At 36.1% G+C, this 15,802-nt stretch overlaps 1 protein-coding gene across 3 annotated transcripts in view; it reads right to left on the bottom strand.

Annotated features, from left to right (window-relative positions):
* Nucleotides 1-6,541: 6,541 nt before the first annotated feature.
* KPNA5 (karyopherin subunit alpha 5) overlaps nucleotides 6,542-15,802 on the bottom strand; it is a 29,633-nt gene continuing 20,372 nt past the window's right edge. For 2 of the 3 annotated variants that reach the window (XM_026666037.2, XM_087972928.1), the window contains 5 exons: nucleotides 14,580-14,658; nucleotides 11,950-12,075; nucleotides 11,286-11,413; nucleotides 10,093-10,271; nucleotides 6,542-9,794 (listed from right to left, as the gene is read on the bottom strand). In XM_026666037.2, coding sequence (XP_026521822.2) covers nucleotides 9,607-9,794; nucleotides 10,093-10,271; nucleotides 11,286-11,413; nucleotides 11,950-12,075; nucleotides 14,580-14,658 — 700 coding nt within the window. In that variant the 3' untranslated portion in view covers nucleotides 6,542-9,606. The remainder of the gene's footprint in view (nucleotides 9,795-10,092; nucleotides 10,272-11,285; nucleotides 11,414-11,949; nucleotides 12,076-14,579; nucleotides 14,659-15,802) is intronic. The other variant, XM_087972938.1, reaches the window with a different exon arrangement.

Here is a 15,802-nt window from a genome sequence, read left to right on the forward strand (position 1 = left end):
AGATATGTCTTTACAAGTAAGACATTTGAAAGATCAAGGAATTTTATTGAATTGTAGGAAGTTAGCACCCACCCCTCTCCTAGAAAAATGAAATATCCTGGGAAATATTAAAAAGGCAAAAGAATAGAAACTCAAGAGCAGAAAATCTCCAGGTAAAGGTATAGCAATTGCCCAAGAGCCCTTTCAGTGTATCATCATCCAGCAAGGCTAAACCAAGCCTGGAATTCAGGAAAACCTACAAAGTTAACTAAGACCCACCCCTGGGTCTCATTGACAGCCAATGAGATACATTTCTTGCACAGGAACAGGAAACACTAAGGTAGGGCCCAACAGAGGGTATATAAGGGCCTCTCAGCAGCTTGGTCAGCCCCTACTTGATCTCTTCCTTCACCTAGAAGCACATGATCCTCCTTCCTTTTCACTCTGGAGCTCCAGGCCATGTGGTCCTGTCCACCATTAAACCTTCCAAACAGCCTCCATGTTTCCAGTGTCTTTTTCCCCACTTGGAACTGAACCCAGAAGGATAATCTTCCAACAGAATCATTAGGGGACAGCATAGGATCAGTAAGGGGCTATATGTCCAATGGGTCAACAATAGGATCTTTTGTCTTTGTCACAGTAGAAAAAATGAGCTATAGCAGAAGGTTTAAGTTGTACAAAGAGACTTGTACATACAATTCCCCCTCCCCCTAAACCCTTCCCCCAAAAATGTTTGTGCCAATTCATTACTGTTTGGGGTACTTCTCTTGATGCCACACTCTCTGTTGGTTTTGTTTCCAATGGTGTTCTCACTATAGCCACCATTTCAGTGGATGGACAGTTACCCACACCCCAATAACTATCCTAGCTCCCATACGATCTTCCAGCAGCCAATACAAGTGCAAGCTGCACCAGCTATCTAACAATAGTTCTCTTTTTATGGGTAAAGATTTAATATCAAGCTCCTTTTAAATAGGAATTTCATTAATGTCTTCAGATGTAAGAAACAGCGTGGGCTGGTTTGAAAAACCAAAACAGGACCAGCTCTCTACAACCTAAAAGTGAAGGACTAGCAGAAAAGAACTGCAAGAGTTATTGAACACTGCCCTCTTATGGACAAAGCAAAAATTGCTGCTATGTTGAAGGTGGGAAAAAGTTGTACTTATCTATAGAGGCCATTTGCCTTTTACACTACAGATGCCTGTCATGATAATATCCTACTGTATTTCAGTCTCAGCTGTCCCTTTTTTAGTACTTATTTGAGGCAGCAACTTCAGTGAAAAGTAAATGCCTGCTGTCCCGTTTATATCCCTAGGAGAGTTAAAGACTTTCATTGGCCAGCCATCTTATGCACCACAACTCTGGCGACTCACAATAGTATTGGTGCTATTCATTGCTTATAAGAAACAGCAACAACTGGGTGAAGTTGCATATATAACTGCACATTTATCTACTATTCTATAGTAACTATCCCATAACTTAGTGTGCTGCAGTGTTAAAAAAGGTTGTTGGATTTGAGATTTGGAAGACCCTGATAAGCCCTCTGGATTATGTATCCCTTTGGGCTTCTCCTCTAAGTCTGTTGTCTCTGTTCCTTAGATCAAAACACCATCTAAGATGGGTCGCAATTATGAGGTGGTTCTTGACCCACAAATAACAAAAAGATATTACCGTATCTTGCGAGTAGATATGGTTCATTATGCTCCTTCTATTTCCAAACAATATCTGGAAAAGGCATCAGGCAACACTGTGATGCAAAGCAGTGGGTATACTTTCTTTCTTTCTTTCTTTCTTTCTTTCTTTCTTTCTTTCTTTCTTTCTTTCTTTCTTTATTTCTTTATTTATTTATTTATTTATTTATTTTTGTCAATTGCTTACAAGATAATAGGTATAAGTAAAAACATAGTTATGAATACATGGATACATAAAAGAAAAAGAAAAAAAGAAAAGAAACAGTAGGACAGGGACGGTAGGCACGTTGGTGTGCTTATGCATGCCCCCTACAGACCTCTGAGGAAAGGGGTGAGGTCAATGGTAGGCAGTCTAAGGTTAAAGTTTTTGGGGTTTGGGGAAGAAACCACAGAGTCAGGTAGAGTATTCCAGACATTGACCACTCTATTGCTGAAGTCGTATTTCCTGCAATCAAGTTTGGTGTGATTAACCTTGAGTTTGTATCTATTATTTGCTCTTGTGTTGTTATGGTTGAAGCTGAAGTATTCATTGACAGGTAGGACATTGCAATGTATGATTTTATATACTATACTTAGATCGGACCGAAGGCAGTGTAGTTCTAGATTTTCTAAATCTAGAATTTTGAGTCTGGTGGCATAAGGTATTCTGCAACGAGTAGAGGAGTGGAGAACTCTTCTTGTGAAATATTTCTGGACTTTCTCAACTGTGTTAATATCAGATACGTAATGTGGGTTCTAGACTGATGAGCTATATTTGAGTATTGGTCTAGCAAATGTTTTGTATGCTCTAGTTATTAGTGTAATATTACCAGAGAAAAAGCTACGTAAGATTAGGTTAACAACTCTTAACGCCTTTTTGGCTATGTAGTTACAGTGGGCTCTAGCACTTAGGTCATTAGAGATGAGTACTCCAAGATCCTTGACAGAGTTTGGAACATCAACAAGGTCTTGACAATTCAGCCTGTATTTTATTTTCTTCTTTTTTGCCAATATGTAGGACAGAGCATTTATTTGTTGAGATTTGAAGTTGCCATTTGTTTAACCATTCTGATACATGGTCAAGATCTTTTTAAAGGGTAACAGTATTGTCTGTGGTGTTGAATAGCTTTACATCATCAACGAAGAGAACGCAGTTGCTCTTGATATGATCACAGAGGTCATTTATATAGAATATGAAGAGTTGCTCCTAGAACATTGCCTTGGGGGACACCACTATTGACAGGTACAGAATTTGATAGGACGCTCCCAATTTTGACCATTTGTTGTCTGTTTGACAGGAATGCTTCTATCCAGTTATGCAGGTGTCCAGAGATACTGTAAGATTTTAATTTTAGGAGTAGTTTGTCGTGTACCACTGAATCAAAGGCTTTGCCGAAGTCTATGTAGATTGCATCTATTGCTTTGCCCTGATCGAGTTGTGTAGTCCATATGCTTTTGCAGTGTAAGAGTTGCAGATTACATGATAGTTTTTTCCTAAAACCAAATTGTTTATTAGAGAGTAGGTTGTTTGTTTCTAAGTGGAGGATGATAGATTGGTTAATAATTGATTCCATGACTTTACAGGTGATGTAGCATAAAGAGATTGGTCTGTAATTTTCAACTAGGCTGGGGTCTCCCTTTTTGAAGATGGGGATGACCGTGGCTTGTGACCATAGTTTTGGCAAGGAGCTGGTCCTGAAAGATTTTTCAAAGATTAGGCGTAGAGGTTCGGCTATGGCAGTGTGTAGCTTTTTAAAGAAGTAGGCACATATTCCATTCGGTCCAATAGATAGAGGTGGTTTTAGATTGCATAGTACTTTTTCAACATTGTCTTCTGTAAAATCGATATGTATTAGATCATTGTAGTTGTCTGTGATTCGACTAGAAAATACTGGGCATGATCCATTGCTGTTTACAAATACGGAGCCAAAGAATGTGTTAAAGAGGTTGGCTTTAATGGTGTCGTCGTTGCAGTCTTTACCATTAGGTCCTTTCAGGGGTGGGATTGACCTTGAGTCTTTTAGTTTGTTGTTTACAAAATTGTAGAAAGTGTGGATGGAATTGGTGCATAGAAGGTTTTCTTCTTGTTTAATGTGATAATTGGTGCATTCAGTTTTTATCTGGTGGCATAAATTTTTGTATTGGGTTTTGAAGTTGGCAACCTGACCAGATTTGTTTTTCCGCCAAAGTGATTTCTTTTTGGATAGTAGCTTCCTTATTGTTATTTGTAATTTGTTTTTTTCTGGTTTTGGGAGTTGTTAATGGTACATATAATTTGATGACTCTTTTGACTTCAAGTAAAAATATGTTGTAATGGCCTTCTACAGTATTGCATCCACAGAATAGAAATTGCCAATCAAGGGATGAGAGATCATTGTTTATAAGACCATAGTTGCCTTTTTTGAAGTTATATTTGGGGATTCCATTGTTGTGATGGTTTTTGTGTGGACGTATGTTGAGACAAAAGTCAATCATGTTGTGGTCACTGTTGGAAAAGGGTTCTTTAATTTGTATTCCGTAAATTGAATTCAAACTATTGCAGAAGATGAGATCGAGGCAGTTGTTAAGTCTAGTGTTGTTGGTTACTAGTTGTTCTAGTCCCAGATTTGTTACTGCATTGTAGAAGGTTGCATGTGTGGGTTTAGTTGTACATTCGTTAAGAGTCCAGTTAATATGAGGTAGATTGAAGTCACCAAGAAAGATAAAAGCGTGTGGGCAGGATGTTGCCCATGTTAGTCGTGTATTTAGCTTGTTTGCATGTTCGATGTCATAATCAGGGGCTCTGTAACATAGTAAGAACCGAAATGTGATATTTAAGGACAGTTCACAGACGATGATCTCAGGAATAGCAAGCTCCTGGGTAACTTGGATGTTTTTTAGATGTAGGGACTTTTTATAGAATAAAGTTTTTATACATTAAACCTTAAACAATAAAAAAATCAAATAGGGTGGAGTTGAAAGCTAGTTGCAGAGAACTGACTGCTTTCAGTAGTTCTGTGCCTGAGGGAATCCCAACATTTCACCCCAGACAATGAAAAAGAGAATCTCTGGTGGGGATGGATCAGGCAATGTTATTTACTTACATAGGCTTTCTAGAGAATAATCTCTTTCGGAGTCCAACATAGGTTGCAGGGCTTTTAAAAGGTTAAAAGAAATACCCTTGCACATACCTTACACTTTAGAAAGTGCAGGTAACTATAGAATAAAATCATAGGGCCGGAAGGGACCTTGGGAGTGTTGTAGTCCAATCCCCTACCTATGGCAGGTTTTATATACCCTATATCCGTGATGGCGAACCTATGGCACGCATGCCGGAAGTGGCACGCAGAACCACTTCTGCCAGCATGCGAGATGTCTCCCAGGAGAGCCCCACTGCGCATGCACGTGCCGTCCGCCCAACAGCTGATTGTCAGGTATCTGGCTTGCATGCGCAAGGGGTAGGGGGTGCGGAGGAGGCATGCAGTGTGCAGGGGGGGTCTCACGCGCATGCACAGAGGCACAGCGTGGGGGATTGCACGTGCATGCGCAGGTGCGTGGCATGCATGGGGGTTGCATACACATGCGCAGATGTATGGCATGCAGAGGGGCTGCGCGTGCATGCCCAGGTAGTGGAGGCCCTACGCACATTGCCTTCTCGGTGCTGGCATACGCATGCACAAGCACGCACACAATTTTCGCCACGGGAATCCAAAAGGTTAGCCACCACTGCCCTATATAATTATTTATCTTTTAGAGAGGGAGGGAAGGAGAGACAGAGGCAGAGATTTGCCACCTGATTTTATTTATTTTTATTTATTTTATTTGGTTTGTCAATTGCTTACAAGATAATAGGTATAAGTAAAAACATAGTTATGAATACATGGATACATATAAGAAAAATAAAAAGAAACAATAGGACAGGGACGGTAGGCATATTGGTGCGCTTTATGCACACCCCCTACAGACCTCTTAGGAAAGGCGTGAGGTCAATAGTAGACAGTCTAAGGTTAAAGTTTTTGGGGTTTGGGGAAAAAACCACAGAGTCAGGTAGAGTATTCCAGACACTGACCACTCTGTTGCTGAAGCCATATTTCCTGCAATCAAGTTTGGTGCGGTTTACCTTGAGTTTGTATCTATTGTTTGCTCTTGTATTGTTATGGTTGAAGCTGAAGTATTCATTGACAGGTAGAACATGATGTATGATTTTATATACTATACTTAGATCGGACCGAAGGTGGCGTAGTTCTAGGTTTTCTAGGTCTAGAATTTCAAGTCTGTTGGCATAAGTAAGACCTAAAATACGAGATTCACTTCTCACCAACAGCAAACCTTCCCCAACTGATGTTGTACGACCTAAAGTCCGAAATTCTCTTCCCAGAATCAGCAACTCTACCCCAACGTCTTACGGCCTGCTGAGCAAGCAACTTAACCCACCAGTGATCACGACGACTTCTCAACAAGTTGACATGCAACCAACCCAATTGCCACACTCAATCCACAGGCAAGAGTTCTCGCCACAACCGCAAGACAACTCTAATGCACAGCGTGGAACCTACACCCAACCTCAAGAGGTACTACCTACATATGTGGGGACGGATAACGACCTCCTAATAAAGTACTCTGAGCGAACCATGTACCGTCCACAACACATGCCCTCAAGCCAGAACTCTACACCTACGAGGACGTCATACGAAGAGATGACCTGGCCCAATCTAATTAAGCAAGTTTGGCATTGCCAACCATAACCCTGCTTCAAAGGCAGTTTCTAAGGCACAGAAAGACATGGGCTGGAAAACTCTGCAGTAAGAAATTGTTTTCTCATGTATCAACAATTAAATTTTACTGAGATCAATCATTCTCCCAACAATTTGCACAGGAATCTGAATCTGCCAGCCAAAATAACTATACACGTGTATCATGTAAAATACATTTATTAATTTTGCATTGTAGTGTTCAATAACATTCCCTAATGTTGCATACTGTTGATATTTGTAGATTGAGTCTGTAGTTTGTCAAAGATGCAATAAATTACAGATGATCATTTTAAACACAATAAAAATGTGTTTTTATAGATCTCAATTCTTTTAGCAGTTTCATAATACACATTTTCTAAATACATTTTAGTTAATTAATATAACAAAATGTAAATAAGGCGTCAGCAAATAAATCCAACTGAGATAATATGTAAAAGTAATTGTACTTTGCTTTAAGACCATAATCCATCTATTTTCTAAATGTAAACCTGCTTCAGTAAAAGCATATTATATTTTGTATCTGAAATACATTTGGCATGGTTGCATAGTTTAAAGTCTTGTCAAATTCAGGCCAACTACATGAGAATGTATCAATTTGAATTAGGAAAGAATTCTTAAATCTGAAATATATTTCAAATTGTTCAAAGATGTAGTATTTAGGATTTTTTTTCCTGTAATCTTACACATCCTGCAGATGCTGTTGATATAAACTCTATTAAACAGCCAATTCCTGAAACCTTTCTAAATCATACGTTTTTAAATCTCAATTGTAAGAGAATTTGACCCAATACTAATACTTAAGCATTTAAAATTAAGGTCAAAATTAAGCAATATACAGAAATTATCATACTCATGATTTACACAGTGAAATTATCCTTTCAAAACAGTTGTGTTAATTCACATTTGAGATTTGTTTTTTCCTAAATCATATGTAATCTTACATGTTTGCTTGGATAAAAATGCTTTGATGAGAGCATTTATTTATTCATTCGGAAATTAAGAGCAGGCACAACTGGTAATTTGTGTAATGCGAGCAAACAAAATATGGTTATACCCTGTCACAACCGTTGTTTTTTTAAAATAGAATAATTCTGACAAAATTCAGTTTCAATTGGCAAATTTAAACTATACTTGGAATGAATGATAGAAATATAAAACATCCCTAATACTCAAATCCCATTATCCATTGATGGGTATAGGACATCTAGCTGCAGATTTAAGCAGACTTCTTATATCTTGCACTGGACTTCCAGCAAGTTTCCAAATGAAGTGGCTTCCCTTAGTTATGATCCTCTATTCATACATATTTATTTTTAACTAATAAGCTTTTATTTTCCAAGGCAAGCAGCACTTCCACAATTCTTCGTGAGTAGATATTGTTGTTATACTGCCTTTTGTGAAGGCTATGGGCCACGTTGCAGTGAATCTTGTATGTAGTAGAAATATATATGTCAGCTACTACAATAGAAATACAGAACAAGTTCCACATGCCATGACAGTAGAGTTAATACAGGAAGCAGCTGAATTGAGCACTTTAGCCTTTTATTCCTGACTTATATGAAAACTACTAAGTAATCTAACAGCTTCATTCCGAAACCCCCAAAATTGATCTAGCACTGGAACAAATGGATGTCTATAACAACAACATAAGATGCACGGCACAATGGCCAATGATGACTTCTTTTCCTTGGCAGATCATTCTTGGAGAACTTGAATATATGACAAAAAGAGCAATGTTTTAAATCAAATACGTGTTTGTGAATGAACAGTTATTTCATTGAATGCAAACTCCTTTTTGAAAATTTGAGTACACGAATTTGAAATTTACACAGTATTTTAAAAAGGCAATCACTTGTAGGTATTATACATCACTTTTTAAAAAGTATTATACAGATCAAGACATTTCTGATAAGCAAAATTATCTGAGTACTTGAATTGGGCTGGGCTATAGCTCTCCCAATTCATATAAGATTCATACTCAAATAAAACAAATGGTCTCAAGTGTTCATTCTAATGTAAAATAAAGTTGAACAGTATTATATAAACTTATTTTACATATGTTGTCAGAAATAATAGTATATTCAAGTGCTTTCCTTCAATTAATTGGAAAACATTTTTTTTCCCAGTGCTACTGCTGATCTGTTAGAAAATATACTTTTGGTGATCTGTTTTCAATAAGTTAGAAAAATTGCCAAACATTTAAAAAAGGGGGTTTATAACGCATTCATAGATTTGGTCAAATATAATACACTGTGTAAATAAATAATCTAACTTTGTTTTTTAAAAGGGTATATTTCAGCCTCACACATTTTAGTAGCTTTTAAGTTAAACATGGATATTGCAATTTGGAATTCCTAGTATGCAACTATAGAAAGTTCCCTTACAATAATCATTACAATATAAACTTACTTTTCTAATTGAGAAATTCATAGTAGGTAGGAAAAAAACCCTCCAGCTTTTTAATGGACAAATATCAGCAGATAAACCTTTCCACATCATGTCATCAACCTGTCATTAAAGAAATCAGCTGCAATAGTTCAAGCACTGGCAACTTTTGCAATTCCACAGAAATTAAAAGGATGAAGGAACTTCCTTTACATAACTAAGAACAAGTCCGGATGAACTACAAATTGAAACTGGCTACCTCTTTTCAAACAGCAGAAATACTGCATTTTTGACATAACGCTGATGTTTGATGTTATGGTATGTAACCAGCAACCTGCTCCTAGAAATGTTGGTTTTAAATATATTTCACCAGTTTGTCTCAAAGTGTCACGCATAAAACTATATTTTACTATTTAAATAAATAATTTTCACATTCTAAGTTTAATATTTACTAGGAGCTCATGCCTGTAGTTCTGAAACATCTTTTTTGCTCCAAGGAATAGAGGTAGATTTTAGTGTAGCTTGGGCATATAAACCACACTGCCAAAATCCAAAATATCACAGTTGTTTATGGATAATGGTGCAATTTTAGCAACTGCTTGAAAACTCAGAATCTGCTGTCTGCTCTGAGGTGAGAATTCAAGCTATGTAACATTATTTTTTAACTTGTGAATGGTTGGTATTTCTAGGAACGAGACAATGGCAACACACAATAGGGGGGGGGAAAAAGCACATGTTGAGTTCATGAGTTGCTCCTTTATCTTCTTCAGCAAAACGTTCCCCCTCAGGGCAGCAAATGAAGGCCACCACAAAAGCACTCCTGTCCTCTGATCCAAGGGTTACAGCTGGAACCCCTCCATGGGGGCTTCCTGTTGCTGGAACACAAATTGCTGTTCGTTTTCATCCACTTGGGGCACAATGTTTGCATCTTCCTCTTCCACCCCAAAATAATGTTCAATGAGATCAAAAGCCTTTTGGTAGATTTCTTGGTTTTCATGACTTTGAAGAATTTCAATTTTATCCAGTCCTGGAATTAAGAGAAAGAGACAAGTAAGATCTATACTGCTCAATATAGTCAAGCACTGCTCAGTAATAAACAGCTCTTAATTCCACAAACAGGGAAAATAAAGACATTTCTTGACAACTCCCAGAATAGAAAACAAGAGACTTACAATCCAAACTTATATATTGTTACTTCATAGTATATCTTGTGTTTATTAGGAATCATTCCCCTACATAAAAGTCTACAGCACTGCACTGCAGACTTGACAATTTTATAACAGAAATATTGAAAATATTTGCTGTGGCATTAAGTTATCACTTACCATAGGCTTCCTCTATACGGGCACAGTAAGGATTCACTCCAATTCCATTTTGCTTTGATTCTTGTTCTCCATGTCGCAATATGTTTTCAAGTCCATTCAAGGCTACCTGGACTATTTTAGAGTCCATCACGGTCAGAAGATCACATAGAGGTTTGGTACAACCTAATGCCACTAAGTAACTTTTATATAGAAAAGGGTGGTGGGGAAGAGGATGGAAAATAACTAATCAGTTTTTTTGTTGTTGACTGTAATTATCTACATATGAGGATGCTTTCAATAAATAATATTAAATATATAATTTTGAAAACATTAAAAGAAATACACTCCTTATATGATTAACTTATAATTTTATCCCAAACATCAACAATGCATTTTTAAAAAAACTGAATGATCTGAAATCTGAATGATCTATGAACAAACTTTCATTTCCAACATGAACTCATGTTATATAATTTCTACTCATATGAAAGTGTTAACACTTTACACTGTCCCAAGTGAATCAACGTATTATCAAGTATATATAAAGGTGAGAAATTAAACAAAACATTTTTTTCTGAAAATACCTGTTTTACCAAACTATTGTTCATAAAAACATAGGAAGAGAAAAATAGCATTTGCCTACCCAAGGACAAGATTTCTTTTCTTTGTGGCTTTTCACATATACAGGTTTGATTCACACATTCTCGAAAACATAGGGTGGCAATTTGGTTTTGGCTCCATATGATGCACTATGGTTTGTAAACCATGCCATTTAAGATAACTACATATGGCCAAGTTTAAATGAACAATGACTTAGAAAATGTGTAAATCTAGCCAAGCGGGGATTCTATATTATTTATATTGCACTGATATATAGCAGAATTCCTGAGAAACAGCAGTGATTGTGGGAACAGACAGACCTTCATGGTACTGGATACCATCAAAAATATCTGCCCTAAAATGCTGCCTCACTGTTTTCAGACATATATCGAAAATGTTTTTCATATCAGTAAATCTAGGAACATACAGTTTTGGCAAGTTTGAATTAATTAATATTAGATGTTTCATTCTATTTCATGACACTGCATTCGTAACATGCTACTTTTTATTATTTTATTTTGATTACTTTTTATGCCAATTGTTTATATTTTACATCATTTTTTATTTTGTTTTTTGAAACTTGTTATTTTTATTCTACAGTTACTGTCTATTACCTAATCTGTTGAGGAGTCCCTCCAGATGTCGCATTAGTAATGGCCCATGCTGCTTCCTTTATAGTACGAAATTCAGCTTTCTGAAGAATTTCAATCAATACTGGAAATATATTTGCATCTATAACAGCCTAAAGGAAATATATATATATATAATATTGTAATAACTCTGAAATTCTTTAAGTCAATAGATTAACCAAATACTGAGCTTACAATAAACTCTCAATTTCTAAGACATTTGTTCAATGGATTCTGGATGTACCAGAAAAAAAATGGACTTGATCACCAAATAACAAAAATATTATTATGAAACTGCCTGGATTTATATCATCTATATAGCAACACATACAAATAATGTAAATTGATTCAATTACCTCAATTATGTAAAGAAAATAAAACAAAAAACAATAAAAAAGAAAAACAAAAGATTTGCAATAATTATACAAGCAATATACATATGGGTTTAATGGACATTTAAATGTATGGATATGAGGTTGTATTGATTGCATAACCTCCAGATAAAGCCCATCCCTTCCCACCTATATCCAGCACTATTCACTAAGCACTGGATAGATTAAACAAAAATAAATCAGGTTGAGGAACAAACAAACAAAAACATTAAGGGTAAAAAATAATTGTGCATAATAAAGGCAACTAAATATATTACCTGAATTTGTGCTCTGTTTCCTGCAGTGATGTTAGATACTGTCCAGCATGCTTCTTTTCGAATAGATTCCTTGGGACTACTCAGCAAATGTAAGAGACAGGGTAATGCAGAGCAATTTAGAATTACCTAAAATAATTTGAAAAATGAAAAGTTCTGCCGAAATAATGTAACATAAAGTACATTGCATATAGCTGAAATAACAGTATTTACATGTTGAGTTACTATTTCAGTGAACAGTGTATGCATATGAGTATGAAAAAAGGCATGTTATGCTTTCTGAAAAATCTGTTCTAGATCCCAATAAAAACTAAGTGTGAAGGTGCACAAATGTAACACAAAAGGGGGGGGGGGAGATACATAATAAACAAAATTGTACCTTGGCATTCAACTGCTTTGCAACTTATCGAATTTGGTACTCAATGCATTTTGACATAAATTTTTTGTCCCAGAACTAATTTGATACTCATTAGTTTGATACTCAATGCACAAGCTAGAACTTGTCAGTGTCAGCTGCCTTGTGGCTCACTACATTATTTCTTATGGGAAAATGTATTTGGTACTCATTGTTTTGGGTACTCATCATGCCTCCCATGATTAATGACAAGTGCTGAGATACCACTGTACTGTTCCATTACTATCTACACAAAAGCAGGACCTATCAAATTTTATGTGAAATGAAAATAATTCTAGCCAGTCCTGCAGTGCAAAGGGACTATTTATTGCACACCACTATAGGTGACAACTCCTACAATTACTTATATGCTTCACATTTTGCAAGTCTACTACCACTTTGAGATACAATACTTCAACAGACAGAAAGGCAAATCTAAACAAGACAGAAATGTGCATTAAAAAACATACACATAAATTGCCCCCTCAGCTGAATATCGATAAATGTGTTTGAAGAATAGTTTTCCCCCTTGCAAAACAGACATACAATCTACAAACTTCTACAGCTCTATTTGCCCAACTAATTTGACCTATCTTCTATTTACTGTAAAAAAAAAGTTAACAGGTAAATCCAACAACAAAACTTCATTTCAAAGCCCTCTGTTAAAAATCTATTAAGTATTTCACACAGAAAGTCCACAACAGCTTGTAATTTACCATAAACCACTGCAATCATTATCTCTGATATGTCCAGGATCAAATATCTTCAACTGATTCTTTATAATAAAACTTTTCCTTAAAATTATAACTGGGATCTTTCCAAACAGTTGTATTTCATTCCCCAAAGTCACAGATCTCTATTGTGAATATCTCCACAGCACTTCTTGTTCAGAAGGTTTCTGTACAAGTTGAACTACATCATCTCTTAACAGTTGTCTTCTGATCGAAAATGTCATGCTCCTGGTGGAGACTGACTCTGAGGAAGAGGAGGAACAGCCAACAGGGAGTGGGAGCGTGGCTCCAGAGGTAGTGGAGGAGGCTGGGGAAGGGCAGAGGCTGTCTGAGCAATCAGAAGAGGATCCAGGCCCATCCCCTATCCAACCTAAGTCACACAGGGAGGAGAGGATCAGGGAAAAGCGAGGTCTACTCAGGAGATTACCATGATCCTCCTCATGGCTTGCAGCTGGGAGCTATGTATATAAGTTTGTAACTGCGTAGTCAGAATTTGCTGGAGTCAAAGTTTAATGTGTTCTTTGAAAGAGGTTTATCTTTGCTGGCATTCTTCCCATGGACTCTTCTCGGTTATCTTCCTAGAATGGATGATTAATTATCTTGGCTTGCTTCGGAACTCTTGTCAATGCGGTTTGTTTTGGTTTTCTTTTTGCCTCATTATTTACTTTTGTGACTTTAAACTGTGCCTAATAAAACAGTGAAGTTAAGTTGAATTTAATGTATTCAATTTTAATGTATGTTTTAATGTATGTTTTTAATGTATGTTTTGGGTTTTGGGTTATTTCGAGAGACTACGGGTCATCACAGAAAATAAGAAGTCTATTACACACACAGTGTCCATCAGTTTTCTTAAGAAAGTCCAATCCATACATTCTTCCTCCACATATTCAATCCTCACCCATTCTCTCTATATGACCAAGCTATCTCAACGTATTTCTTTCAAACTGGTCTTCATCATATCAGTTCATTGGCTCTTTTAGTTTCAAGCCAGCAAAGCAGGGAAGTATTACTTCATTGTAAACATCTCCGCTATTTGAAAGACTTGCTTATTTCAAAACAGAGCTTTCAGAAAACGGAAATATCGCTCTTCCACATTATAAAAACCTGGATAGCACAAATGCTGGAATCAAAATAGAAAATAGCTCAAAGTAGGAGAATGGACTTATCCATATAGTCCTTGTTCTTTCCAACCTCTACATAATCAGGTAGAGGTATCTGTGTTTGCTTGAGTTTGTGCAGAACAGTTAGAACAACCCAAGACCCTCTTTTACTGAAGTTCCAGATTACATGGGAAGCTTTCCAAGGGACCATGAGTACTGCTTCCTTTCAGACTTCCTATGTTGACAGAGACTGGAAAGGAGGGAACTGGGCTCCATGCACTATGAACTTAGCATTTGGTAAATGCCTGAATAAGGCTAGCATATCCCTATATCTGATAAGTTCAGATGATAAAGATTCTATTGTATCTTTCAGAAAGATCACTGAAATAAGTTTAAAAATCAGTTTACCTGAGTTTGAATATCATCACCAGTCACAATATTTCCCACTGCTCTTAAGGCAGGCGACACGACCTTGTAGTCATTGTGCCTAAACAACGGAATTGTTAAAATATTTTAAAGATAGAAAAATAGAGGTATTCTTCCTGATACAATCACTTCTTTTTAACATGTTCATATGGGATTGGGGATACTATGCTAATAATTCTTTCATACAGCTTATCAATGAATTCCACCATATTTTGATCTCAGGGCAGAACAAAAGCCCAGCAGCATGTTGAAGAAGCAGGATTTAACGACAAGAATTGACTTCTTAAAACAGTGGCACAGAAGTTGAAAAAAAGCTGGGCTGATTTAATTAAATGCAGAAACATGCTGTGCTCACATATTACATAAAGCACTTCTTTTGAACACACACACACACACACACCTTTTAAAAGCTTTTTCAAAATTTTATATATGAATTTTTTAAAATTCATATACACAATATGATTGCACATATAAATCTTTTTCATTTCTTTTGATGTTAAAAAAACAGATTTTTATATTATATCTTTTTCAACAAGATGCAATATTTTAGAAATGAGCTCACTGCATTTTTTATTGGGGATAAGAGTGAAATTAATGATTTAAATATATTGTTTCATTTTGTATAAAAATTATACGCCTTGACTCAACTTTGAAACTTAATATTTTCAGATGTTTTCCTTCTTTTGAAGTTTATCATATAAAAGTGAACACCTGGAAAAAATGGATTTTTCACAAACATATGATTCTAACTATTCAGTAGTCTGAATTCATAGATTAGCTGTGAGGACTACTGTATTATGACTTGTCTATACAATATACTTTTATTTATGTATGAGAATATATGTCCTATATATATTTCATTTCGCTTTTAAGCCTTTTTCTTCTTTTCTTCTTTTTGTATTTTGTTAACTAAAAAAAGAGAAAAAAGGGGAAAAAACCTCAGAACCTGTAGATTTTTTTAAAAAATAATGGCTACCTCCACTAAATCTCTTAAGAAAAAAAAATCAACAAGGGATGTGGTCAGTGCTTTCAGAATGGTACTGAAGGCACTAGCTGCAATGAAAGGAAAAACCATGAAACTGAATAAAATGGAATGAAAAATGTCTACCTACTTGAAATAATTCAAGTGAGCTCTTAGTAATATGTTTTTTATATGGTCAAGAGTATGACCTCTACACTAGAAAAAGAAATCAACAATAAAATCA

Source organism: Notechis scutatus, chromosome 1 (genome assembly GCF_049901735.1).
Source record: "Notechis scutatus isolate UNSWTSFEM ecotype Mainland chromosome 1, rNotScu1.2, whole genome shotgun sequence".
NCBI classification, from domain to species: Eukaryota; Metazoa; Chordata; class Lepidosauria; order Squamata; family Elapidae; genus Notechis; species Notechis scutatus.